At 34.8% G+C, this 27207-nt stretch overlaps 1 protein-coding gene across 5 annotated transcripts in view; it reads left to right on the top strand.

Annotated features, from left to right (window-relative positions):
* The window catches only part of LOC136037163 (glycoprotein-N-acetylgalactosamine 3-beta-galactosyltransferase 1-like), a 110628-nt gene that overhangs the window by 42896 nt on the left and 40525 nt on the right, over positions 1–27207 (top strand). For all 5 annotated transcript variants that reach the window (XM_065719700.1, XM_065719698.1, XM_065719703.1 and 2 more), the window contains 3 exons: positions 3593–3748; positions 17704–17961; positions 23665–23772. In XM_065719700.1, coding sequence (XP_065575772.1) covers positions 3593–3748; positions 17704–17961; positions 23665–23772 — 522 coding nt within the window. The remainder of the gene's footprint in view (positions 1–3592; positions 3749–17703; positions 17962–23664; positions 23773–27207) is intronic.

The raw sequence follows: 27207 nt of genomic DNA, 5'->3' as shown, positions 1-27207 counted from the left end.
TTGTTACGTAGGTTAATTCTTAAGTTACGTATATTTTTTACTAATAAAAACTTTCGTTAAAAATTAAAAGTTCTAGTTGCCTTTTTAAGGAACGAAAAAATTGGAGGGCAACTAGGCCTCCTTCCCCACCCCTTATTTCTCAAAATCGTCTGATCAAAACTAAGAGAAAGCCGTTTAGCCAAAAAAATTAATATGCAAATTTCATTTTACTAATTAATGTGCGGAGAGCCAAAATCAAAATGCATTAATTCAAAAATGTTCAGAAATTAAATAAAAAAACTAGTTTTTAAACTGAAAGTAAGGAGCGACATTAAAACGGACAGAAATTACTCCGTATATAAAATGGGTTGTCCCCTCCGCAATCCCTTGCTCTTTACGCTAAAGTTTGATTCTTTGCCACAATTCTACTTTTTAAAACAATTAAAAACTTTAGCGTAAAGAGCGAGAGATTGCGGAGGGGACAACCCATTTCATATACGGAGTAATTTCTGTCCGTTTTAAGTTTTAATGTCGCTCCTTACTTTCAGTTTAAAAAACTAGTTTTTTTATTTAATAGGTTCCTGAAATGACATTTAGAGCACAACTACCTTATAAGCGTTCTTTGAATAGTTTCTTGGAACTGAGGTTTCTGAAACTGTTCAAGTCTTCCTCCCTTTTGACCTTGAATTAACTGAAAAATATATCAAAATAACAGAAGACATTCCTTTTCAATAAATCCAAATGGTAAATTTTGTGACATTGTTGCAGCATAATCATGACTTAAAACTACTTAAGAAAACAAAAGGTTTGATAAATTAAGGTTAAATGTTGTTTGGGAAACTTATGCTTGATTTAGACTGTAAATAAAAGAAAAAACTATTTTTTTTAACTGAATGTAAGGAGCGACATTTAAACTTAAAACAGAAATTATTCCGTACATTAAAGGGGACCTCCTCAACGCTCCGCTCTTAACGCTAAATTTTGCCTCTGTCTCACAACTCCACTTTAAAAAACAATAAAAACTTTAGCGTAAAGAGCGTGGTGTTGAGGAGGGGACATCCTCTTTCATATACGGAATAATTTCTATTCGTTTTAAGTTTTAATGTCGCTCTTTACTTTCAGTTAAAAAAATTTGTTTGTTTTATTTATTTTCGGTTCGCTTTTGAATTAATGAAGGCTTTGAATCTGGCTCACCGTACATGATTAATTAAAAAGAAAATTCATATTAAATTTACTTTTTTAAACTAATAATAATCTTATAATAACCCAAGTTTGATTATTGTTTCAGATGCTTAAAAGGGACTCCTGAATCACAAAGACTAATTATACAGAATAATGGCCTCTTTTAAAAGTTAAAACAGAAACTTTAGCATAAGAGCGACCTAATGAGGAGAGGCGACCCATTTCATATACGTTATTTTTCTGTTCGTTTTATGTTTTAATGTTGCTTCTTACTTTCAGTTGAAGAAACTTGTTATTTTTAATTGCTGATCGTTTTTTAAATAATGTCGGGAAATCGAGCTCCCCTCCATGGAAAATTTCCTTCTCCCACGAGAAATTTCTCAATGGAAAGATTCTCCCACGTAACTTAAATTAGAGATACTCGCGGAACGAATTTTTTAAATATAGTAACAAAACATAGTAACTATTCTTATGGAAATGAGAGTCACAAGTTGAGCAATTCTCAAATGATTGAAAAGAATGAAAGAAAAGATCTTTAAAAGATTACGTAATAATAAAACTTAATAATAAGATTTATGTTCGTTTTAAGTTCGATTAATTTAATAATTCGAGTAATTTGTGTTCGTTTTAAGTTTTAATATTATTCCCTACTTTCAGTTGGAAAAAACTTGTATTTTTTTATTTAATAACAACCACAAGCCGAACATAAACAATATCCTTGGCTTATTATCACATAAAAATCATAGTTATGAAGCTGCTTAAGGTAAGATTAAATGCTAAGATTGGGCAGAAAATAACAAAAACGAATTGCTGTTTATATCGGCCATTGTTTTACAAAATTCGAATTTAATTGTAAAGAGCTAGGTATTGACTAGAGGGTGAATTTCCTCATATACTTAATATGAGGGGGTTTGCCCCCTCTTCAATACCTGGCTCTTTGCACTAATGTTCAAATTTTGTTCCAATTTTATGAAAATGGCCCCCTTGATCACAAAGGCAGTCCCAATTGTGTCTTCAGAACTGTGGGAGATTAAGTCGTCCTCAAGGACATAGTTGCTAGATATTTCGACTATGCTGAACAAAATGGCTATCTCAAAATTACCTCAAACCTCTTTAAGGGACTTTGGGAAAAAATGATCGTGGAACGTGGCCTAGTTGCCCTCCAATTTTTATGGTCACTTAAAAGGGCACTAGAACTTTTAATTTCCGTTCGAATGACCCCTCTCGCCAAATTCTAGGACCAGTGAGCCAAAACAATCACCCCTGGGAAAAAACAACAAAAAAAACAAAAAACCAATAAATACACATCCGTGATCTTTTTTCTGGAAAAAAAATACAAAATTCCACATTTGTTTAGATAGGAGCTTGAAACCTCTACAGTATGGTTCTCTGATATGGTGAACCTGATGGTGTGATTTTCATGAAGATTTTATGACTTTTAGGGGGATGTTTCCCTCTTTTTTCGAAAATAAGGCAAATTTTCTCAGGCTCGTAACGTCTGATGAGTAGGACTAAACTTGATGAATCTTGTACACTTGAAATCAGCATAAAAATTCGATTCGTTTGGTAACAAAATTCCGTTTTTTAGAGTTTTGGTTACTATTGAGCCGGTTCGCTCCATAGAGCGAGCTGGCTCAAAACCCCCTCAGCTGTTTGAAAAAAAAACAGCACTTTTTTTCCCTTCCATATGGTACCATCTAACTTTACTCAGAAATGCTATTTCACATCGGACGTTGACTGTCAACAAAAAAACAACTGAAACGATGCCCTAGCCTCTGGAATGACTCCCTTGGGCTAAAGAGCAAGGCTACCATTTTAAGTTAAGCAATAGCAGTTGCATTAAAAGGTTGCCCATCATGAAAGCCCAAGCCTCAAATTACTGCTCAAGTAAAGTGATAGCCCCAATCATAAGGAGGAGTGTTTTTCTTGTACCTTAAGACCAAATTTCTAATTACACTGAGCTGGAGCTCCTGCAAAGCCCCATCTGAAAAGAACTGCAACCGAAATGTTCCAGTTCCTAGAGTTTTATAAGACATCTTGGCCATTCTTAAAATTCTAATAAGATTTTTTTTTTCGTGGGAAAAATTATCGCTGAGAAGAGACATCTTTGTGGTAAATTTTAGATGTCTCTATCGCTGAATGCAAACACCAAGCTACGATAATAATTTGTTTAGTAGATTTTTTTTCAGCCTACAATTGACAGAATCAATAAAAATATTCTGCTATTCATGTTGGAATAAAAATCAACAAAAACTTATTAAAGAACGATCACAAAGTCAAAACTAAAAGCTTGAAATTGGGAGAATAACAAATATTAAAAGTGTTAATTTTTTACTCTAATTGAAAATACGAAAAATTTATCAGAATCAAGGTAACATTTGAAAATTAAGTTGAAGCAAAAAATTAATGGAAAGACCTTCCTTTATTCTAGCACCAGACAATTCAGTATCTGAACATCTTTACGAGAATGTAAGATTGCTCTGCTGGATCTTAACCGGTGCTAAAAACCATCAGAAAAAAGCCATTCATGTCAAAGCAACTTGGGGAAAAAGATGCAATATACTGTTATTTGTGAGTTCTAAAGAAGGTAAAAATATTTATTTCGCTTAATCCTTATTCCGTTGATCAATGATGAGATATTGTAATTTTACGTTTAGAATTTGAAAACCTTTTGGAACACCTTTGAAACAACAGAAGCATATTTCGAACATATTTTCTTTATTTATGTGCGTATTGCAGCTTATCATATGATTGACAATTCCTTTTTTTCTGTTACACTAGTGATACGTACGCTATATTTATTATAGTCTTAATGTTACTCATTACTTTCAGTTGAAAAACTTAATTTTTTTTAATTTATTTAAGATAATTTTAAGCGTTGATCAAAGGAGTGTGTTGAAGGCTGCTCATTTGTGCTTTGGCAAATAGTTTAGAATTTGACTATGTCCATAAGCACTAAGTTGAGAAAGGAAAGGATTTTTACACTGTTGTATTACTAACTGATCACTTATTACTTTATATTTTAAACGGCTTTAACATTATAATTTGTATAAGAACTCTATATTAAAATTCCTTTGTATACAATAAGGAAACCCCCCAATATATGTGTATTTTCTTCAAAGTAAAACTGTGTCTTCATTATATCTTTTTCTAGTGAAATCACCCGTGCTATTTTGGTTTTCCTTTCAGTTCTGGTATCCTCTTGTACTTTTGACGGCTAAAAAAGAAAAATAAGTGCATTTTATTGGTCTTTTTTAAAAGTCTAATCCAATGAACAAAAAGCTTTTTTTTCTCTCGGCCGACTTCACCTGAGGAAGTCAAAATCGTATCCAGACAATATACTATAAAATAATTTGGCCATCCATTTTTTTTGCCATAGATTTTTTTTTTTGTTATTACCAAAACTGTCATAGAGCGACGTATTATTGATTTTTTTTCTGAAGTCAGAATGAGCGTCATTATTTTCTTGTCATCAGATAACTTTCATTGTTTTTTCTTGTCATTGGATAAACTGTAAATGCTTTTCTTGTCATTGGACAAATTATTATAAAAATCATAAATAAATAAATTTTTATTTGCCATTGAAGAAATGATCATTGATTTTTATTACCATCGAAAAAGCGACATCGTTTTTATTTGTCATAGGACAAAGTGTCATTGTTTTTATCTGTCATTGGAGAAAATGTCATTGTTTTTCTGCCTTTGAACAGATGGTCATCAGTGAGGCTTTACCATGCGTCTAAACCCTCCTTCCGAGTGACCAGCTAGCTTATAGGACTTCTTTATTAACATTCCACTCAAAATTTAGCGCCAGTGGTAAATTCCAAGGCTGAGACTAAATTCTGTCCTTGAGAACTTTATCTGCTGGTCTTTGGACTGAGCAAACTTTCTTACAAGGTGGTTTTCCTTGGGGCTTCAAGGGCCAAAGTCTAAGGGCTAAGAGATTGAAAAATATTATAATATCTTTTTAAGAACAGCTCCTTTGAGCATAGGCTAAGCAATAGTGGAATTATTCCTTAATCTTCAATTTGAAATTGTTTCGTTGTTTTTATATGTCATGGACAAAGCATCATTGTTTTATTCTTTTACCATTGAACAGAAGGTCAGTAGTTGGGTTTTTGTATACCTTTCATTGCTTTTTCATATGACAGGTTTTCTATAAAGGTACTTTCAGAAAGATTTTACCTAGGTTTTTATTTAGTGCTGAACCTTCAATTTTTGACGAATAATCAGTCTGTCTAAACATGGTATAAAGCCTGAAAAATTTTTAAATTAAGCGATAAGAAGTATTTTTTTTGCATGCTTTTTCTTTCTTCAATCATTTGTGATTAAGACGGCTTCCAAACATAAGGGGGGATAGGATCCAGTTTTAAAATACCCTAATACGACCTCGCGGCTGTATGGTCTAACGCATTGATGAAATACTTAAATTCCTCCCTTTAGACCAATAACATAAACAAAATATTTTGAGAAGAAGGTACTCTGGCGACGATTTTCCATAACGCACATGTTAAACGTAAGATCAGCACCATTTGCGTTGTCACGAATATTGAATGCAGGAAAAGCTGGAAAGTTTATGCAAAACAATATCTTTTTAAGAACAGCTCCTTTGAGCATAGGCTAAGCAATAGTGGAATTATTCTTTAATCTTCAATTTGAAATTGTTTCGTTGTTTTTATATGTCATGGACAAAGCATCATTGTTTTATTCTTTTACCATTGAACACAAGGTCAGTAGTTGGGTTTTTGTATACCTTTCATTGCTTTTTCAGATGACAGGTTTTCTATAAAGGTACTTTCAGAAAGATTTTACCTAGGTTTTTATTTATTGCTGAACCTTCAATTTTTGACGAATAATCAGTCTGTCTAAACATGGTATAAAGCCTGAAAATTTTTCAAATTAAGCGATAAGAAGTATTTTTTTGCATGATTTTTCTTTCTTCAATCATTAGTGATTAAGACGGCTCCCAAACATAAGGGGGGATAGGATCCAGTTTTAAATACCCTAATACGACCTCGCGGCTGCATGGTCTAACGTTTAGCTCAATAGTGACCAAAATATGTGTGCTGGTTCGTCAATGGCGTCACCAGTTAAAGCAGTGACTATCCTGATAGTTTTCTGTGCCATCAATATGCAAATTAAGTACAGGAAAAATACTTTATTTGACCTTTCTTCACCCCCTGTATACGGTGGCGCCATCTATTTTTTCGAACTTCGTGATTTTTAATCTTCTGACGAAGCCACCAGATGCTGCTACCGTCCCTTTTTTTAGATATCAGCACTGTTCACAGTAGAGATACTTCTACGCACGAACCGCCACGCAAATTCGCTTGTACCTTTTTTTGTGTTAGTTTGTTATTTAGCATAGTGAAGCAACACAAATTAGCTGTTAGCTACGATGTTGTTTTAAATAAACCTATCTCTCTCTCTCTCTCTCTCTTGATGAAATACTTAAATTCTTCCCTTTAGACCAATAACATAAACAAAATATTTTGAGAAGAAGGTATTTTCCATAACGCACATGTTAAATGTAAGATCAGCACCATTTGCGTTGTCACGAATATTGAATGCAGGAAAAGCTGGAAAGTTTATGCAAAACAAATGCTGCACAACATGGAGAAGTAGCACTACCTAAGCAAACTTGATTCAGTTCTTTAACAGCTGTTAGACAGCAGCATGTGTGACTTCCGTTCTGTATCCCTTGAAGAATACTGTCTAATCAGTAAATTTTTCTATATTCCGGATTTTCTATATACGAATTTTTTGAATATCCGTTTGAAAACGGCTTTTTCTCTCTCTCTGAGCCCTTGAACTTTGGCCTGTGAATCCCTGACGAAAACAGCTTATAAGCAAGTCAAATCAATTTAAAGACCATCTGATACAGTCCTCAAGAATAGCTTTGACCTCAGCTTTGGAATTTGCCATTGGCACAAGAGCCTAAGTGGAATATTGAAAACACCTTATAAGCTAGCTTGTCACCCGCTAGGAGGGAGGGGTAGACGCATGCTAACTACAAATATGCGTGTCCGATTGCAAAACGATGACTCTGGTCAAACATTTTCAGATCAATTGCTGACAATTGGAAACGGAAAGCTCCCAATAGACTCAATTTCAGGACGTATACAACTACCTGCTGATTTCTGTAATTTAGTGACGTCCAAAAATGAATTGATTGAAAAGTATTTCCGAATATTCTAAAAAATTATAAAAATAATAAATGGCTAAGTGAAAGAGCGATTCTCGCACCCAAAAATATAGACGTCCACGAAATCAACAATATTGTTTTGACCAAGATTCGAGACCAGGCAGTCCTTTACAAGTCAGTCGACACAGTTTTGGAACCAAATGAAGCGGTTAATTATCCATCTGAATTTTTAAATTCCATAGATCTTTCAGGGTTTCCACCACACGTGCTACAACTAAAAATAGGCGTACCAATAATACTTTTAAGAAATATAAACCCACCAAAGCTTTGCAATGGCACTCGACTTGCCGTAAAAAAAACAATGGAAAACCTAATAGAGGCCACAATCTTGACAGGGCCTTTTGAGGGTGAGGCTGTTCTTATTCCTCGCATTCCCATGATTCCAACGGATCTGCCTTTTCAATTTAAAAGATTGCAATTCCCAATTCGATTAGCATTTGCAATCACCATTAACAAAGCTCAAGGTCAATCATTAGAAAAATGTGGTATAGATCTTAATACTGATTGTTTTTCCCATGGACAATTGTACGTTGCATGTTCGAGGGTCGGTAAACCTGACAATCTATTTATATGCAGCGACAATTGGACAGCGAAGAATGTTGTATATTCGCAAGTTTTACGCAGTTAATTTGTATTGTATCTATCTATCTATCTATCCATATAAAAACGAGTTGTGTGTATGCATGTTTGTTTGTTTGTAAAAAGAGCGTTTGCATATGATGTCATTATTAGTACATACGGCTTTGTATGTCAAAAGTACATACGGCATTAAAATATGGGAATATGTATGTCAATTAGTACATACGGCATTTAAATTGTCAAAGGTGTTTTCTATAGGGTGTTGGCTTGTGAGATGTTTCAAACAGGCTAAATTGGCTACTTAGGTCTACTTTTGCAGTATTAGCAGAGTTTTTAACTAGTTTTCTTATTCATTTAAATTGTCAAAGGTGTTTTCTATAGGGTGTTGGCTTGTGAGATGTTTCAAACAGGCTAAATTGGATACTTAGGTCTACTTTTGCAGTATTAGCAGAGTTTTTAACTAGTTTTCTTATTCATTTAAATTGTCAAAGGTGTTTTTCTATAGGGTGTCGGCTTGTGAGATGCTTCAAACAGGCTAAATTGGCTACTTAGGTCTACTTTTGCAGTATTAGCAGAGTTTTTAACTAGTTTTCTTATTCATTTAAATTGTCAAAGGTGTTTTCTATAGGGTGTTGGCTTGTGAGATGTTTCAAACAGGCTAAATTGGATACTTAGGTCTACTTTTGCAGTATTAGCAGAGTTTTTAACTAGTTTTCTTATTCATTTAAATTGTCAAAGGTGTTTTCTATAGGGTGTTGGCTTGTGAGATGTTTCAAACAGGCTAAATTGGATACTTAGGTCTACTTTTGCAGTATTAGAAGAGTTTTTAACTAGTTTTCTTATTTATTTAAATTGTCAAAGGTGTTTTCTATAGGATGTTGGCTTGTGAGATGTTTCAAACAGGCTAAATTGGCTACTTAGGTCTACTTTTGCAGTATTAGCAGAGTTTTTAACTAGTTTTCTTATTCATTTAAATTGTCAAAGGTGTTTTTCTATAGGGTGTTGGCTTGTGAGATGTTGGCTTGTGAGATGTTTCAAACAGGCTAAATTGGATACTTAGGTCTACTTTTGCAGTATTAGCAGAGTTTTTCACTAGTTTTCTTATTCATTTAAATTGTCAAAGGTGTTTTTCTATAGGGTGTCGGCTTGTGAGATGCTTCAAACAGAATAAATTGGCTACTTAGGTCTACTTTTGCAGTATTAGCAGAGTTTTTAACTAGTTTTCTTATTCATTTAAATTGTCAAAGGTGTTTTCTATAGGGTGTTGGCTTGTGAGATGTTTCAAACAGGCTAAATTGGATACTTAGGTCTACTTTTGCAGTATTAGAAGAGTTTTTAACTAGTTTTCTTATTTATTTAAATTGTCAAAGGTGTTTTCTATAGGATGTTGGCTTGTGAGATGTTTCAAACAGGCTAAATTGGCTACTTAGGTCTACTTTTGCAGTATTAGCAGAGTTTTTAACTAGTTTTCTTATTCATTTAAATTGTCAAAGGTGTTTTTCTATAGGGTGTTGGCTTGTGAGATGTTGGCTTGTGAGATGTTTCAAACAGGCTAAATTGGACACTTAGGTCTACTTTTGCAGTATTAGCAGAGTTTTTCACTAGTTTTCTTATTCATTTAAATTGTCAAAGGTGTTTTTCTATAGGGTGTCGGCTTGTGAGATGCTTCAAACAGGCTAAATTGGCTACTTAGGTCTACTTTTGCAGTATTAGCAGAGTTTTTAACTAGTTTTCTTATTCATTTAAATTGTCAAAGGTGTTTTCTATAGGGTGTTGGCTTGTGAGATGTTTCAAACAGGCTAAATTGGATACTTAGGTCTACTTTTGCAGTATTAGCAGAGTTTTTAACTAGTTTTCTTATTCATTTAAATTGTCAAAGGTGTTTTCTATAGGGTGTTGGCTTGTGAGATGTTTCAAACAGGCTAAATTGGATACTTAGGTCTACTTTTGCAGTATTAGCAGAGTTTTTAACTAGTTTTCTTATTCATTTAAATTGTCAAAGGTGTTTTTCTATAGGGTGTCGGCTTGTGAGATGCTTCAAACAGGCTAAATTGGCTACTTAGGTCTACTTTTGCAGTATTAGCAGAGTTTTTAACTAGTTTTGAGGGTGAGGCTGTTCTTATTCCTCGCATTCCCATGATTCCAACGGATCTGCCTTTTCAATTTAAAAGATTGCAATTCCCAATTCGATTAGCATTTGCAATCACCATTAACAAAGCTCAAGGTCAATCATTAGAAAAATGTGGTATAGATCTTATTACTGATTGTTTTTCCCATGGACAATTGTACGTTGCATGTTCGAGGGTCGGTAAACCTGACAATCTATTTATATGCAGCGACAATTGGACAGCGAAGAATGTTGTATATTCGCAAGTTTTACGCAGTTAATTTGTATTGTATCTATCTATCTATCTATCCATATAAAAACGAGTTGTGTGTATGCATGTTTGTTTGTTTGTAAAAAGAGCGTTTGCATATGATGTCATTATTAGTACATACGGCTTTGTATGTCAAAAGTACATACGGCATTAAAATATGGGAATATGTATGTCAATTAGTACATACGGCATTTAAATTGTCAAAGGTGTTTTCTATAGGGTGTTGGCTTGTGAGATGTTTCAAACAGGCTAAATTGGCTACTTAGGTCTACTTTTGCAGTATTAGCAGAGTTTTTAACTAGTTTTCTTATTCATTTAAATTGTCAAAGGTGTTTTCTATAGGGTGTTGGCTTGTGAGATGTTTCAAACAGGCTAAATTGGATACTTAGGTCTACTTTTGCAGTATTAGCAGAGTTTTTAACTAGTTTTCTTATTCATTTAAATTGTCAAAGGTGTTTTTCTATAGGGTGTCGGCTTGTGAGATGCTTCAAACAGGCTAAATTGGCTACTTAGGTCTACTTTTGCAGTATTAGCAGAGTTTTTAACTAGTTTTCTTATTCATTTAAATTGTCAAAGGTGTTTTCTATAGGGTGTTGGCTTGTGAGATGTTTCAAACAGGCTAAATTGGATACTTAGGTCTACTTTTGCAGTATTAGCAGAGTTTTTAACTAGTTTTCTTATTCATTTAAATTGTCAAAGGTGTTTTCTATAGGGTGTTGGCTTGTGAGATGTTTCAAACAGGCTAAATTGGATACTTAGGTCTACTTTTGCAGTATTAGAAGAGTTTTTAACTAGTTTTCTTATTTATTTAAATTGTCAAAGGTGTTTTCTATAGGATGTTGGCTTGTGAGATGTTTCAAACAGGCTAAATTGGCTACTTAGGTCTACTTTTGCAGTATTAGCAGAGTTTTTAACTAGTTTTCTTATTCATTTAAATTGTCAAAGGTGTTTTTCTATAGGGTGTTGGCTTGTGAGATGTTGGCTTGTGAGATGTTTCAAACAGGCTAAATTGGATACTTAGGTCTACTTTTGCAGTATTAGCAGAGTTTTTCACTAGTTTTCTTATTCATTTAAATTGTCAAAGGTGTTTTTCTATAGGGTGTCGGCTTGTGAGATGCTTCAAACAGGCTAAATTGGCTACTTAGGTCTACTTTTGCAGTATTAGCAGAGTTTTTAACTAGTTTTCTTATTCATTTAAATTGTCAAAGGTGTTTTCTATAGGGTGTTGGCTTGTGAGATGTTTCAAACAGGCTAAATTGGATACTTAGGTCTACTTTTGCAGTATTAGCAGAGTTTTTAACTAGTTTTCTTATTCATTTAAATTGTCAAAGGTGTTTTCTATAGGGTGTTGGCTTGTGAGATGTTTCAAACAGGCTAAATTGGATACTTAGGTCTACTTTTGCAGTATTAGCAGAGTTTTTAACTAGTTTTCTTATTCATTTAAATTGTCAAAGGTGTTTTTCTATAGGGTGTCGGCTTGTGAGATGCTTCAAACAGGCTAAATTGGCTACTTAGGTCTACTTTTGCAGTATTAGCAGAGTTTTTAACTAGTTTTCTTATTCATTTAAATTGTCAAAGGTGTTTTCTATAGGGTGTTGGCTTGTGAGATGTTTCAAACAGGCTAAATTGGATACTTAGGTCTACTTTTGCAGTATTAGCAGAGTCTCTAATAAGTTTTCTTCTTCATTTAAATTCTCAAAGGTGTTTTCTATAGGGTGTTGGCTTGTGAGACGTTTCAAACAGGCTAAATTGGCTACTTAGGTCTACTTTTGCAGTATCAGCAGAATTTCTAATAAGTTTTCTTATTCATTTAAATTATTAAAGGTGTTTTTTATAAGGTGTTGGCTTGTGAGATGTTTCAGACAGGCTAAATTGGCTACTTAGGTCTACTTTTGTAGTACCAGCAGAATTTCTAATTCTGCACATACACTTCAAGTAAGAAAAATACTTATCTCTATAGTCAGAATTGCATCCTGAATCCAAAGTTATTGTGCATTTGCATCAGAAAGGAAATTAATATTCACCATATACAGACCTAGCCTATACCAATTCAGGGTATATATTTGCACGTTAGTGAGTATATGTGTATGTATGTGTATATGTGTGTATGTGTATATGTATGTGTGTATGTATATGTATGTATATGTATGTGTATATATGTATATATATATGTATATATGTAAGCCCTATAGATAGGTAGAGTAGCTCCATAGGAGGCTTAGGCCAAGTAGGACCTTGTCCCAGTGGGGCCCATAATAGAAACTGGGAAACCCTCCCCTGGGGGTCATAATTTCAGGTGGAGGAGGAAGAAGGCCCCTCAAATGTACACTCAGCAGGGCCAACTGCCGTGTTCACGCGTCAGATGAGTTACAAACCTTCTCCCAGTAATGGGTTAAATTGCATGGTGAAGCAGAACACCATCGTGGGAGGATCCTCTATAGTAGGACAACTGCGGCAGGGCGTAAGATCCAGATTTATGGACAACGGCCTCTGTAAAGGGCTGCCTCGACCCTTTCGGGGTACCTGCAAGACTGGGAAACTTGCGGTCAATTTTTCCCACTTGAGGAGTGGCGCCCCTCGAGGAAATTATAGCCTAGTAAACAACACAGCACTCGTACGGGATTCTGATTATTGGATAATTTTCTGGGCTTGGTTTGTTTTGATGGGCGTTTTCGGGCTGAAAAACCTCTTCCTAGCTAATTTATCTACTATGGGCTGCCTCCCCGTAGTAGCATAATATTTGTAGGCATGAATATATAATGAGTCGGAGGTAATAGGCTTGGGACTGTCTGTGCAAGATTTCGACTCTTGTTGATAGAAGAGCATCGCCAAGTGCTGAAAACCATGTTGTGACCAAGATGGGCCCAGGATTGCACAAAGCCTCCAACTTACTGGAGGTCCCAGGGACTTCTTGCTGTCCGGTTCTAAGCCGGCTTAAGCGCTTCGGTGTAGACTTGAGAAGATATGTTGGTCCCCATCCTGCACTGGTATCCGGGATCACTGCTTTTCTTGAGGCCAAAATAATTTCAAAGATTTAAAGAACATGAAAATTGGAACTTGGAATGTTACGACGTTAAAAAATGACTATCGCATCGACATTTTGACTGACGAATTCAGACGGTTTGAACTGGATTTATTAGGAGTTTCAGAAACTCATATCCCAGGGGTAGGAAGCATGAAATTAGGTGACATAGAATTTGTTTACTCAGGAAGGAAGGATGGGGTACATAGACAGGGAGTAGGGCTCATGATGAATAAGGAAGCTGCTAAGTCTTGTTTAGGCTGGGAAGGTATTAATAATAGAATACTAATTGCTCATTTTATGACTAAAAAGTTTAGGGTATCAGTTATAGTAGTATATGCCCCCATTGAACCAACTGATGGAGATACTAGTGACTCAGATGAATTTTACTTACAGTTACAGGAGCAAATAGACAGGGTACCAGGTAGAAATATGGTGTTTTTGCTAGGAGATTTTAATGCCCAGGTTGGTAGAAATAGGGATAGATGGTATCCTAGCCTAGGTAATTTTGGTGTAGGAAAAGAAAACAGTAATGGCTATAGGCTTTTGCAATTTTGTAGGTATAACAACCTAGTTATAACCAATACGGTGTTTGGTCACAAAATGGCCCATAAGTTGACATGGTATTCACGTGATGGTAAGACAGCAAACCTTATTGATTATGTTATTGTAAACAGAAGACTAGCAGGATCAATACAAGATACTAGGGTGTATAGGAGTGCCGTTATTGATGTTAAAAGTAAAGATCACCATCTAGTAGTGTCTAAGGTTAATTTAAAGCTGAAATTTCGGAAGAGTAACTCCCTCCCGGGAAGTTATGATGTTGGTAGACTTCAGGATGAAAATTTGAGAAAAAAAATTCCAGGAACAGTTGAGTACTAAACTTGAGGGTTTAAAATTTGACAATGTGGAAGATGGATGGAATAATTTCAGAAAAACAATTTGTGAAGTTGCTGATGGTGTCCTAGGGAAGAGTGCTAAGACAGCAACTAGGAATATTAGTGAAAAAGCTTTAGGTTTAATAGAGAGTAGAAGGGGTTTGTATAAGAATTATCTGAGCGATAGGTCGTATGAAAACAAAAGGAATGTAAAGAAAGTGGAGAAAGCATTAAAATATGAACTAAGGAGATGTGAAATGGAGGCGATGGATAAAATTGCTGAGGATCTGGAAGATGCGGCTAGACGGCATAATAGTAAAATATTATACTGGCATGTTAATAAATTGAAAGGGAGTAGCCGATCCGGACTAGTCCCAGTTAAAGATAGAAATGGGGTCACAATTAGTGATAAGGAAAAAGTTAAAGAAAGATGGGTGGAACATTTTGAGAATGTGCTAAACCGAGATACAGTTGCAGGAAAAGATATAGATGAAAATGAAAAAGTTTGTGATACCTTGGATGTGAAGGAAGATTTGTTTAGTGAGGAAGAATTAGCGACAGTACTAGAAGGATTAAAAAATAATAAGGCCCCAGGTGCTGATAGTATGATTAATGAGTTCCTTAAATATGGTGGCTCTGAGGTTAGGAATAAGCTACTGAAGATTATGAACATGATTTTTGAAAAAGGGGAAGTACCCAATGATTTTAGGAAAACCTTAATTAAACCACTGTATAAGAAAGGTGACAAGAGTGAATGTCGGAATTATCGAGGCATTAGTCTGGTCTCTGTAGGTAGCAAATTACTGAGTAATATGATACTTTTTAGACTGAGACATGCTGTAGACAAAGTTTTAAGGGAAGAACAATGCGGTTTTAGAAAAGGTAGAGGATGTGTCGACCATGTTTTCACTCTTAGGTTAATAATTGAGAAGTCCCTTCGTTGTCAAACACCTTTGGTCCTTAGTTTTATCGATTATGAGCAAGCTTTCGATTCTGTTGATAGAACAGCGTTAACAAAGGTCTTATCGTTATATGGTATACCAGAAAAATACATTAAAGTGATTTGCGCTATGTACGAGAATAATACTGCTGCGGTTAAGGTAGGAAATGAGGTTAGCAACTGGTTTTGTATTAAATCAGGAGTTAAGCAGGGTTGTGTTCTATCCCCCTTTATATGGATCATTTTGATGGACTTCGTCTTAAGGAGCACAGGAAAGGCAATTGGAGACCATGGAATCAAATGGGGAGGAAGAACGCTCCTGGACTTAGATTATGCTGATGATTTAAGCATATTAGATGAAAGTGTGAGCAAAATGAATGAATTTTTAGAGATTTTACGAGTTCAGGGTGCTAAAATAGGCTTGAAAATTAATGTTAAGAAGACTAAGTCACTAAGGTTAGGAATAAGTGAAGATGAACAGGTGACCTTAGGTAACGAAAAGATTGATCAGGTTGGGAGCTTCAGTTACCTTGGTAGTATTATTAGTAAAGATGGTGGGAGCAGTGAAGATGTTAAAAGTAGAATAGCTAAAGCTCAGGGTGTTTTTTCACAGTTAAAAAAAGTTTGGAAGAATAGAAAGATAAGCCTACAAACCAAGATTAGAATATTGGAAGCTACAGTGATGACAGTGGTCAAATATGGCTCTGAAGCATGGACACTCCGAAAAGCAGATGAAAATTTACTAGATGTTTTCCAGAGAAATTGCCTACGGATTGTTCTGGGTACCCGGCTGACTGACCGTACTTCAAACAGTAGGTTGTACGAAAAGTGTGGTTCAATCCCGCTTTCTGGGGCTATAATGAAAGAAAGGTTGAGATGGCTAGGCCACGTTCTACGGATGAAGGATGACAGATTACCGAAGATTGTCCTTTTTGGCCAACCGTCTGGGGCTACACGGAAAGCAGGTCGTCCTTGTCTGGGTTGGGAGGATGTCATAAATAAGGATTTAAAGGAAATGGGAACTTCCTGGGAGGGTGTAAAGAGGGAGGCTTTAAATAGATTAGGTTGGAGGAGGAGCGTGCGTAGCTGTGTTGGCCTCAGGCGGCTTGGTGCTGCAGTGAGTTATTAGTAGTAGTAGTAGTATTGATAAATAAAACGATGAAAATTGCCCGATGACAAGAAAAAACAATGACAGTCTATCTGATGACAAGGCAGAACAATGCCGGTTTACCCGATGACAAGAAAGAATGGTGGCAGTTTCTGTGATGGGATGAAAAATAATGCCGGTTTGCCCGATGGCGAAAAAAAAAATGATGAAACTTTGTCCTATGACAGTTTTGATAATGACAGAAAAATGCATGGCACCACACTGCTCAAGTTTAAATTGTGCTTTAATGAATATGCTACTAATCTAAAATGTTCCTTCTTTTCTAATACGTTGAAAAAGCAAATACCAATTAAGTATATTCTCTTAAATATACTACACATACTTCTTTTTAAAGCGCTGAGTGTTGTCAAATATTCAGTTGAAAAACCTGAAGTTTCATCTTAAACTGAAAAACATTAAACTGAATTTTTGAATTTGAAGTTAGAACGCTGAATTTTGACATGTGTTTTAATGGAATTGTTACTCAAACATATACTTTCTTATTGCAATTCTTAGAAAAGGTAAATTCCTATTTAAACACATTTTCTCAAATGTGCCAACGGGTACCTTTTATTTATAATGCTGAATATTTAAGTTTTGATTTCACTTTAACTTTCTCGCGTGTTTCATTTTTGTCTTTATTTTTTAATTTCCTTACTTAATGTACAAATTAGACCTGTAAGATAGTTCGCTTGACAGCAAAATCAAGAAGACAATGAGAATGTGACTTTGGAAACTTGTGGAGTGACATAAGGTTTTCAGTATCTTAAAATAACTGGGCACCCCCAATTGTCGGCCTTACTACATTTTCATCCAACTGGGGCTAATTTTATTTTTTATAGCATACAATTCTGGAAATTGTGGCTTAATGAGACACGACTGATTCTAAATGTGATACGACTGATTTCGCTAGTGAAAAATGTCATTAATTAGGATCATTTCCATGCTGAACCTGTAGTCGAGTCATCATATGCCATGTTACAAATGCTAACTAACATGAGTAGATTTAGTTTTGACACTACTAGACTTAAAGTAGTATGCCAGAAATAAGTTTTGATTGTTCCAAGACGTTTTCCTTGTTAGGGAGGCTTTTGCTGAGAACAACAAGCAGTTGTTCTCAAACCCGGCAAAACTATAAACCAAAATTATTCTTTTTATTCAACCACTAATTCTCTATATCCTCTGTTGGAAGAGGTTGTGTCTATTTCCCTGATAATTATTTGGCATAGCTCAACATTACAGAATCATTAATTTTTCTTAAGTCAGTATATATTATTATCTTGTATAAACAGCAAATAAGACACAGCTCTATAAAAATCATCTAAACAAACTAGAATTATCATATTTAATCATCTTTTTTTATTAATTAAGTTGACTTTCTAACTAATTTCAGATTCTTCTCTACCCACTATTGCTTTTCGTGTACCAGATACAAAGACACATCTTTGGGGAAAAACAAAGGAAGCATTCAAATTCATTTATAACAACTATTCTGACAAGGCAGATTGGTTCTTCAAGGCCGATGACGACACTTTCGCCATCCCCGAAAATGCCAGATACCTATTGTCCCGCTATAATACCTCAGAGCCAATATATTTTGGGGCCAAAATAAAACGTTCCCAAAGCAACAGTTTTGCCAGTGGTGGAGCAGGTAATTCTATTTTTATTTTGTAATAAGATATTTGCTTGATTGAAGCTATAGTAGGGAGTTTAATAATAACCATATTTTCCTATTTTAGGTTGTATATAATGTCCAACATTATCAAACAGTTCGTGGTAACGAACTGTAGTAAGGAGCGATCCGGCTCAATAGTAACCAAAACTCTAAAAAAATGAATTTTGATATCAATAGCTACATCAAAAGAATCGCATTTTAATGCTGATTTTAAATATATAAGTTTCATCAAGTTTAGTCTTAGCCATCAAAAGTTACGAGCCTGAGAAAATTTGCCTTATTTAGGAAAATAGGGGGAAACATCCCCTAAAAGTCGTAGGATCTTAACGAAAATGACACCATCAGATTCAGCGTATCAGAGAACCCTACTGTAGAAGTTTCAAGCTCCTATCTACAAAAATGTGGAATTTTGCATTTTTTGCCAGAAGACAAATCACGGGTGCGTGTTTATTTGTTTGTTTTTTTTTTTTTTTTTTTTTTTCCCCAGGGGTCATCGTATCGACCAAGTGGTCCTAGAATGTCGCAAGAGGGCTCACTCTAACGGAAATGAAAAGTTCTAGTGCCCTTTTTAAGTGACCAAAAAAATTGGAGGGCATCTAGGCCCCCTCCCACGCTCAGTTTTTTCCAAAGTCAACGGATCAAAATTTTGAGATAGCCATTTTGTTTAACATAGTCGAAAATCATAATAACTATGTTTTGGGGATGACTTACTCCCCCACAGTCCCTAGGGGAGGGGTTGCAAGTTACAAACTTCAACCAGTGTTTACATATAATAATGGTTATTGGGAAGTGTACAGACGTTTTCAGGGGGATTTTTTTGGTTTTGGGGGTAGGGTTGAGGGAGGGGGCTATGTGGGAGGATCTTTCCCTGGAGAAGTATGCCATGGGGGAAAAAAATTCAATGAAAAGGGCGCAGGACGAATCTGGTCACGTTAGAAAAAAACGTCAAATTAAGAGCTTAATATACAATGCTGGGTGTTCGGAGCCTCTCTATTATGGAGTATAATTTGAAAATAACACAACTATACGAGCGATAAAACATATATACCACAACCATAACTCAACTAACGAAAGAACTGCTAAGAGATAACACAACTATAAAGCGAAAACAGGTGAAAACTAACGGGAAAATAAACGAACTAAGAGGTGGAAGGGGCCAAGAGAAAAAATATAATCCTTTTTCAATTTTGAGCCTAACTTCCGCAAAGGAGTAATAATTTCAGAAGCCCCGAAATACCGAATTATTTTCTTTTCAAACAGTTCGTGTTAAGCAACTGTAGTAAGGGGCGACCCGGCTCAATAGTAAACGAAACTCTAAAAACGGAATTTTGATGCTAAAAGATACATCAAAAGAATCGAATTTTTACGCTGATTCTAAATATATAAGTTTCAATTAATTTAGTCTTTGTCATCAAAAGTTACGAGACTGAGAAAATTTGCCTCATTTTGGAAAAAAGGGGGAAACATCCCCTAAAAGTCATAGAATCTTAACGAAAATCACACTATCGCATTCGGTATATCAGAGAACTGTATAGCAAAAATTTCAAGCTCCTATCTAAAAAATGTAGAATTTTGTATTTTTTGCCAAAAGACAAATCACGGGTGCGTGTTTATTTGTTTGTTTGTTTTTTTTTCCCAGGGGTCATCTTATCGACCAAGTGGTCCTAGAATGTCGCGAGAGGGCTCATTCTAACGGAAATGAAAAGTTCTAGTGCCCTTTTTAAGTGACCAAAAAAATTGGAGGGCAAATAGGCCCCCTCCCGTGCTCATTTTTTTCCAAAAGTCAACAGATTAAAATTTTAAGAAAGCCATTTTGTTCAGCATAGTCGAAAACCATAATAACTATGTCTTTGGGAATGACTTACTCCCCCACAATCCCTGAGGGAGGGGCTGCAAGTTACAAACTTTGACCAGTGTTTACATATAATAATGGTTATTGGGAAGTGTACAGACGTTTTCATGGGGATTTTTTGGTTTGGGGGTGGGGTTGATGGGAGAGGGCTTTGTTGGAGGATCTTTCCTTTGAGGAATATGTCATGGGGGAAGAAAAATTCAATGAAAAGGGCGCACGATTTTCTAGCATTACTATAAAAAAAAACAATGAAAAAATAAACATGAAAACGTTTTTTTCAAATGAAAGTAAGGAATAGCATTGAAATTTAAAACGAACAGAGATTATTACGCATATGAGGGGCTCTAAAAATACTTTAGCATAAAGAGCGAGGTATTTAGGAGGAGATAAATACCTCGCTATTTATGCTAAAATATTTTTAGTGATTTCAACTATTTATTCTACGGCCTTTTTGATTCAGGGGTCATTCTTAAAGAATTGGGACAAAACTTACGATTTAGTGTAAAGAGCGAGGTATTAACGAGGGTACAAACCCCCTCGTACACATAATAAAAATATAAGAATATAAAAGTTTGTTACGTAAGTTAATTCTTAAGTTACGTATATTTTTTACTAATAAAAACGTTCGTTGAATATTAAAAGTTCTAGTAGCCTTTTTAAGTAACCGAAAAATTGGAGGGCAGCTAGGCCTCCTTCCCCACCCCTTATTTCTCAAAATCGTCTGATCAAAACTAAGAGGAAGCCATTTAGCCAAAAAAAAATTAATATACTAATTTCATTTCAATAATTTATGTGCGGAGAGCCAAAATCAAACATGCATTAATTCAAAAACGTTCAGAAATTAAAGAAAAAAAACTAGTTTTTTTAACTGAAAGTAAGGAGCGACATTAAAACTTAAAACGAACAGAAATTACTCCGTATATGAAATGGGTTGTCCCCTCCGCAGTCCCACGCTCTTTACGCTAAAGTTTTTAGTTGTTTTAAAAAGTAGAATTGTGGCAAAGAGTCAAACTTTAGCGTAAAGAGCGAGGGATTGCGGAGGGGACAACCCATTTCATATACGGAGTAATTTCTGTTCGTTTTAAGTTTTAATGTCGCTCCTTACTTTCAGTTAAAAAAACTAGTTTTTTTTCTTTAATCAGTAATAAGTTGGGCGGTCACGCTAGTTGAAATGAATAATAAAAATAATGTATTTTTAACCCACTAAAATACAACGCAAGTGGAATAAGTAAGAGATAATGAAAGAAAAATAACACGACTATACGAGAGATAAAACATATACAACGTAACCATAGCTCAACTAACAAAAGAGCCTCTCAAAGATAACATAACTATAAAACAAAACAGGTGAAAAGTAACGCCAAAATAAACGAACTAAGGGGTGGAAGAGGCCCAGAGAAAAAAGTAACCATTTTCCAATTTTGAGCCTAACTTCCGCAAAAGAAGTAATAATATCAGAAGCCCCGAAATACCGAATTATTTTCTTGTTCTTATAAGACCGGGGTAAATAAAGCAGAAACTTACAATAGCGGAATATAATATACGTAATTCAGCAAGATCCTTTTATTTCAGAATAGGCGAAATACCCGACAGGAAAAGTGTTGAATGGTCACTAAAGCTACTATATAGCAATGCAAGCGCTTCTCGAGAATATTGACCACGACTAGCCACTATTTTACCATAACTCCCTTTAAGCTTTTCTTTAACATCCCGTGTAATAGTGGTCCTAAAAGTTAATAGATTCGAACAAATATGAATGCCTAACCACCGCAAATCGGAGACACAACGGACAGAGAAGTTAGAACACGGAAGACAAATGGGCATAGACTTTGCATTAAAGACTAGGTAATCACACTTATCAATATTCAATGACTGACAAACACTTTGGAAATGTTTTGAAATAGATTATACAGAATTCGAGATGCTAGATCTAGAAAGCCTCAAAGAAGTATATCATCCGCATATGCAATAGAAGAGACATTTACCAAATCACAAAAAAGAAAGGGCATAATTTTGGATAGGATTAAAAAAAAAATAACAAATAGTTCTAAATAGCGAAGCTGCAGTAGTTCAAAAGACGTAACGTGATATTATTTTTTAAAGCTTTATTTATAGTCTTTACTTCTGAAACAGTTCGCTATGTCGATTGGTTTAATCTGACTTAACATACTTTTTCGGTTGGCATGAAACTTGAGGTACTTTTTCGAACATGAGTTATATCCCTTTTCCAACTCATTGAAATAGTTCAAAAATAAAAGCCTGACATCATCCAATTTTTGCAAGATCTTCGATGTCTGAAATTTTTTATTTGCACAATTTTCTTTTAATAATAATAAAAATAAGTCGGAACTTTTTTGTTTTCCTGCAAAGTTTATGCTTTGTAATAAACGGCCTCGTAAAATATTGCTCATGGATTATCTAGGGGAGACTAATTAGAATGGTACTGAAAATATTCAGCACTCCTTTTGACTAGAAAAATAAAATGAACTATAACAAAGTGCAGTTTTTTCCTGTTTTGTGCCACAAAACATAAATTTTTGCCAAAAATAGGCAAAAGAAATAAGAGAGTTTAAATTCTGAGATACCCAATCCATTTGTCATAGGAAATGTCCTTAGGCAGACGTTATCTCGACACCCTACCCAACTTGAACACATAGTCCAGTAAAAATATAGTTTTCAACCGGGATCTGAGCAATAGAAATGTTATTGCCCCCTGAATGTTCAGAAAATTCCCTTAATAGCATATTCAAAATCGGTCAAAATCGTCTCTGCAAAAATGCCCCTTTTTTCAGGGAAAAGAAAAGGAGGGAGGCTATTTAATTTAAATTTCTGCAACATTTTCTAGGTTAAAAGGTCGTTTCCTGTGAATTCAAGTCTAGGGACACCAAAATGTACCGGCCTTCCCAAGGCCACTCAGCGTGTCCCCAAGAGGCGATAGGGGAACACCCTACAGATATTTAGGGTACCTCCACAGGAGACACGACCAAGAGGGGACCTTGTCCATGGGGGTCCATGATAGAAACTGGGGCGCCCTCAGCCGGGACCATAAATACAGGTGGAGGAGGAAGAAAAGTGAATGACAGTAAGCAAATCTGAGCCATATAAAACATCTTGAAATGCATTGTTCATCTAATGTGGAAAAATTTCCTAAGGTGCTTTGTGTAGTGTCACTGTCACTTCAATTACGCTTCAGTTTTCTTATAAAATACTATTTTATGTTTTCAGGAAAGCAATACACTTCTATAACTACAGGATAAGCAAATAAACGTTCAAAAGGGGATAGATCAATTTTATTTGACAATGAAAACATTTACAGAACTTCTGTTGTTTACATTTTTCCTAAAGAAAAATAGAACACCTAGCCATAGGAAATTATCCAGAGCAAGTTCTTTTGAGTTAGTTTTGTAGATGTATACCACAAAGACTACAAAGCAATCCTTTTTGTTCCTTTTAAGTTTCAATTTTTCTCAAAAAACGTGGATTTTTTTTGTATAGATTTCTGACAAAAACCTAAATAAATCATAGCTCCGAGACACTTTCAAGGAAGGGGGTGAAATTTAGTTACACATCCTCGTCTTTTAGACAAGGTTGATTTCCCATAGCAACGAATCTTTTGAAGGAGGAGGGGGGGGCAATTTGGCAAAATTAAAATCTTTAAACCAGCTTGAACGGGAAGACTCTTCGCCAGTGCGTCGGTCTCAATTGACTTATCGCTTTGACAAGCCCATAGCAGTTTGCAGGAATGACTCTGGAAATGCTAGTCTGCATAACCCAACGTACGTAAATCTTCTTCGCTTCAATCTAAGAAAATTATTTTATATTTCTAGGCTACATTCTAAGTAAGGAAGCACTCAGAAGATTTGCAACAATAGCCCTCAAAAACCAGTCAATATGCGATGTCAAGGCGACGGAAGGAAAAGAAGACATAAATATCGGTAAGAAATCGCTAAATTATATCGCTGAATTAAAAGAGCCTAAGAAAAAAAATCTCACTCACGGCCTTTTATTTTTGCAGACCATAAACCAAAAGGTATAGAAATCCAATTTGATCAGCGTCTCTAATGTTTTATTACTTTTTTTACAATAACAGGTACTATTTGTGACAGAATTTAGAAGTAAATTACATGTGAAGATTTTTATCAAGAAAGTAACCGAACAACGTTAAACCTTAATAAGAGTACAAAAAATATCACATATGAGAACAAGGCTCACTTTATTCGCTAAAATTTCAACATATTATGGTTCTTAACTATACTATCATTAAAAACAAGTCTGAACTTACAGTAAAGACTAGGGAGTTTGCCCACCCACATTTACAAGAGAATATCTGTTTGTTAATGGTTTTAATACTGCTCTTCACGTTCATTTCAGAAAAATGTTTGATCAAATATATTAATTCGTCAATAGTGGAATATACTACTTTCGGAATTTCAACACGCAAATGGGCTCAAACTCTGCTCATCCTTATTCCTGTGTATTTATTGTACAACAATACCCAGAAAATGATATTCACCCATGAAGAAAGTAATAATCAGGAGGGGTGGGAATCAGATATTCCAAAAGGGAATTTCATTTAAATTCAGTGTCAAAGGAGGATTCCTTGGGGAAATCTTCTCTTTAAACATGCTTCAATCCCTCCCATCTTTACCAGTCTTTACCTTAACTTCCAAAATTCAGTCTACTAAAATTAAGTTTTGGTCAGGCTTTACATAATATCCAGGAAAATTCTACATGTAAAGGAGCTCCACAGATTTTGATCTCCATTTTGTTTGTCTCCGTCTTTTTATTTTTATCTGGTCTACATCGCTCGTATTTCCGCTCAGAAAATGTCAACTTGATTCCTTAAGACTTTCTATAATCTTGCTGAAGAACGGACCACCCGAAATATCCGTTTTGTTTCATCTAGTATTTTCGTTGGTCTTACAAACTGAGTTTTCACTTCTTATGAAAACCATGGTAAAACCCATATCTTAAATGTGAAATGGCCATCCTGTTTTATCCAACCTACATATTCTTGTTGCTTCCAAGACACTAGTAGACTTGGCGTAAATATTGATGCCCGTTTTTCGAGAACTGTTTCCAGACGAAACAAGAATACCAAAATTCAGAAGTTTTATTGATGCGAAGTACGCCAAATTCTTGCACTAGGACAGAACCATTGGTTATTCTTTCAGGTTTAAGTAAAAAAGTAAAATGGGATACCTGTTTCCAAAAAGTGTGTCCCTGATGAAATTTGTTTCCGCTGTGATACGAGAATCAGAGCAAATGTCTAGAATACAATCTACGAGAGAGGTTTCAACCTTTAAAACTCTGTATCCAAAATCTAAAACATCTAAAACTGTAATAAATATTCAATGTATTTTCAGCTCTGGATTTATTTTTATCATTTAATAAAGGGTCTGCCGATGGGAGCACCTCTCTCCGGGCTAGTGGAGAATATTTATGTGGAACACCTTGAAAACTGGGCGTTAAATTAATATTTCTTGAAACAAATCATTGGGGACGTTACATAGATGACGTATTATAAATTTGGAATTATATGAGAAATTAAATTAGGTATTTTTTAGATCACCTTAAAACATATGATAGAAATTTACAGTTTACCTTAGAAATTGAAATAAAAAATAAAATACCATTCATAGATGTATTGATTTTTTGTAGCATTGACAAACTCGATTTTTCTATCTACAGAAAACCAACACAAAACAATAGATATCTTCATTTTACATCAAATCACCTCCCACAAGTTAAAAGAGCTATTGTAACCTCTCTCGTCGATTGTGCCTTAAACATTTCCTCTTAAGTTTCACATCACAACAGAACAAAACCTTATCAGGGACGTTATTTTTGAAACAGGTATCCAATTTTAATTATCAATAATACCATAAGCCGTAAACTGTAACGACACCCCGTCAAATCAGTGGTATTTTAAAATGTGAGACTCCCGATATACCCTCAAATATAATTTATCTCCCACTCATCCTATAAATCACTATGAATTTAAAAAAAATTGCACACAAAATAATACGTATGTAGCATTTATTAATAGTTTTAAAATCACGAATTTTCTAAAGTCTAGTATTATTTCTTATTTTATACCCTATTATCTTCAGTTTACCTTAACTGATAGGTTAAATTTAACCTTAAAGATAAAACCCCAGTTACTTACCAATGAGAGATTTATCTAAATACAACGTGACTTTGGCAAATACAATGTAGGTAGAACCCATCAGAATTTAGAAAAACGTCTACAACAGCATATATACGATGTTACCAAAACTTTAAATCCTAATAGTACTAATACTTCTTCTGGTTCTGCTTTAAACAAGCCATTTTTTAGGTAACCCCAACTGCAAAATACTTTTAGAAGAATCTGCCTTTGTTAGCAATTACCTAGGTATAAAACAGGTTGTTTGTGAAGCAATTAAAATCAGGTTCAAAATAAATATATAATATTTCCTTAAATATGGGGCTCAGGGAGTACTCTTTGATTGCTTTATACACAAATTTAATTAAAAACGATTAAAAAACCTATTTAAAAGCCATTACACACCAATACAGAAAATTCTAAAAAAAAAACTTCGAGGCTAGCTGCGAAAAAGGCAAGAAAGCGTCTTATTAATTATTTTTCTTTCGCTTCAAAGAATTGTCTTATTTCACTCACTTTATTTATCAGTCCTGGTTGAACTTCACCGAAGTAAGGATGCTGTGACTGTTTCAAAATTTTTCATTTTAGTTTCAAAGGTCATATTTTAATGTAAGTCTCTTTTCTTTTATATATTTATGTTTTGCTGAGGACTATCCTTTGATAAAAGGTCAATATATTCATTCAAATATAGAATTCTACGGTCGTGCAAAAAGAAGTCCCCATTGTTCTTGTTGATGTTGATGTTTATGACGGAAAGGCCTTATGTCTAAAGACTAAAAACTATGCCTCATGAATTGACAACACCCCAGCCCCTGGGGCAAGGGCTATAAGTTCTGCTAGTTGCCTATTGTTAACATTTAAGGTTTTTGTGGAAGAGAAGGTTGTATAAAATTTGAAGGAGGGACATTTGATTGGAAATTAAAATTTCAAGTTCTTTTTTTAAGAGTCCAAAGTGATCAGAAGGTAACGAGCCCTCTCCTTTTAACACCCTTCTAAATAAGAAAATATGAAAAGCACCTGATCAAAATAAGAAAAAAGAACAAGAATAGAAAAAACTTAAAAAATAACAAGAATAGAAAAACTAAAAAAAACGAATAAAACGTAGATTCAATGTGCAAATGAGGCTTAAAACGAACCAAAAGTCTTTCACTATAAAACTATTAAAGAAAAAGTAAAACCCAAACCGAAAAGAAATAAGCCAAATTAAATAAGCATTAATAGA

The sequence above is a fragment of the Artemia franciscana genome, chromosome 16, assembly GCF_032884065.1.
Source record: "Artemia franciscana chromosome 16, ASM3288406v1, whole genome shotgun sequence".
In the NCBI taxonomy this organism is placed as follows: Eukaryota; Metazoa; Arthropoda; class Branchiopoda; order Anostraca; family Artemiidae; genus Artemia; species Artemia franciscana.
Note: the sequence above shows the minus strand (reverse complement) of the source record. Positions and strands in the feature narration are given on the sequence as shown.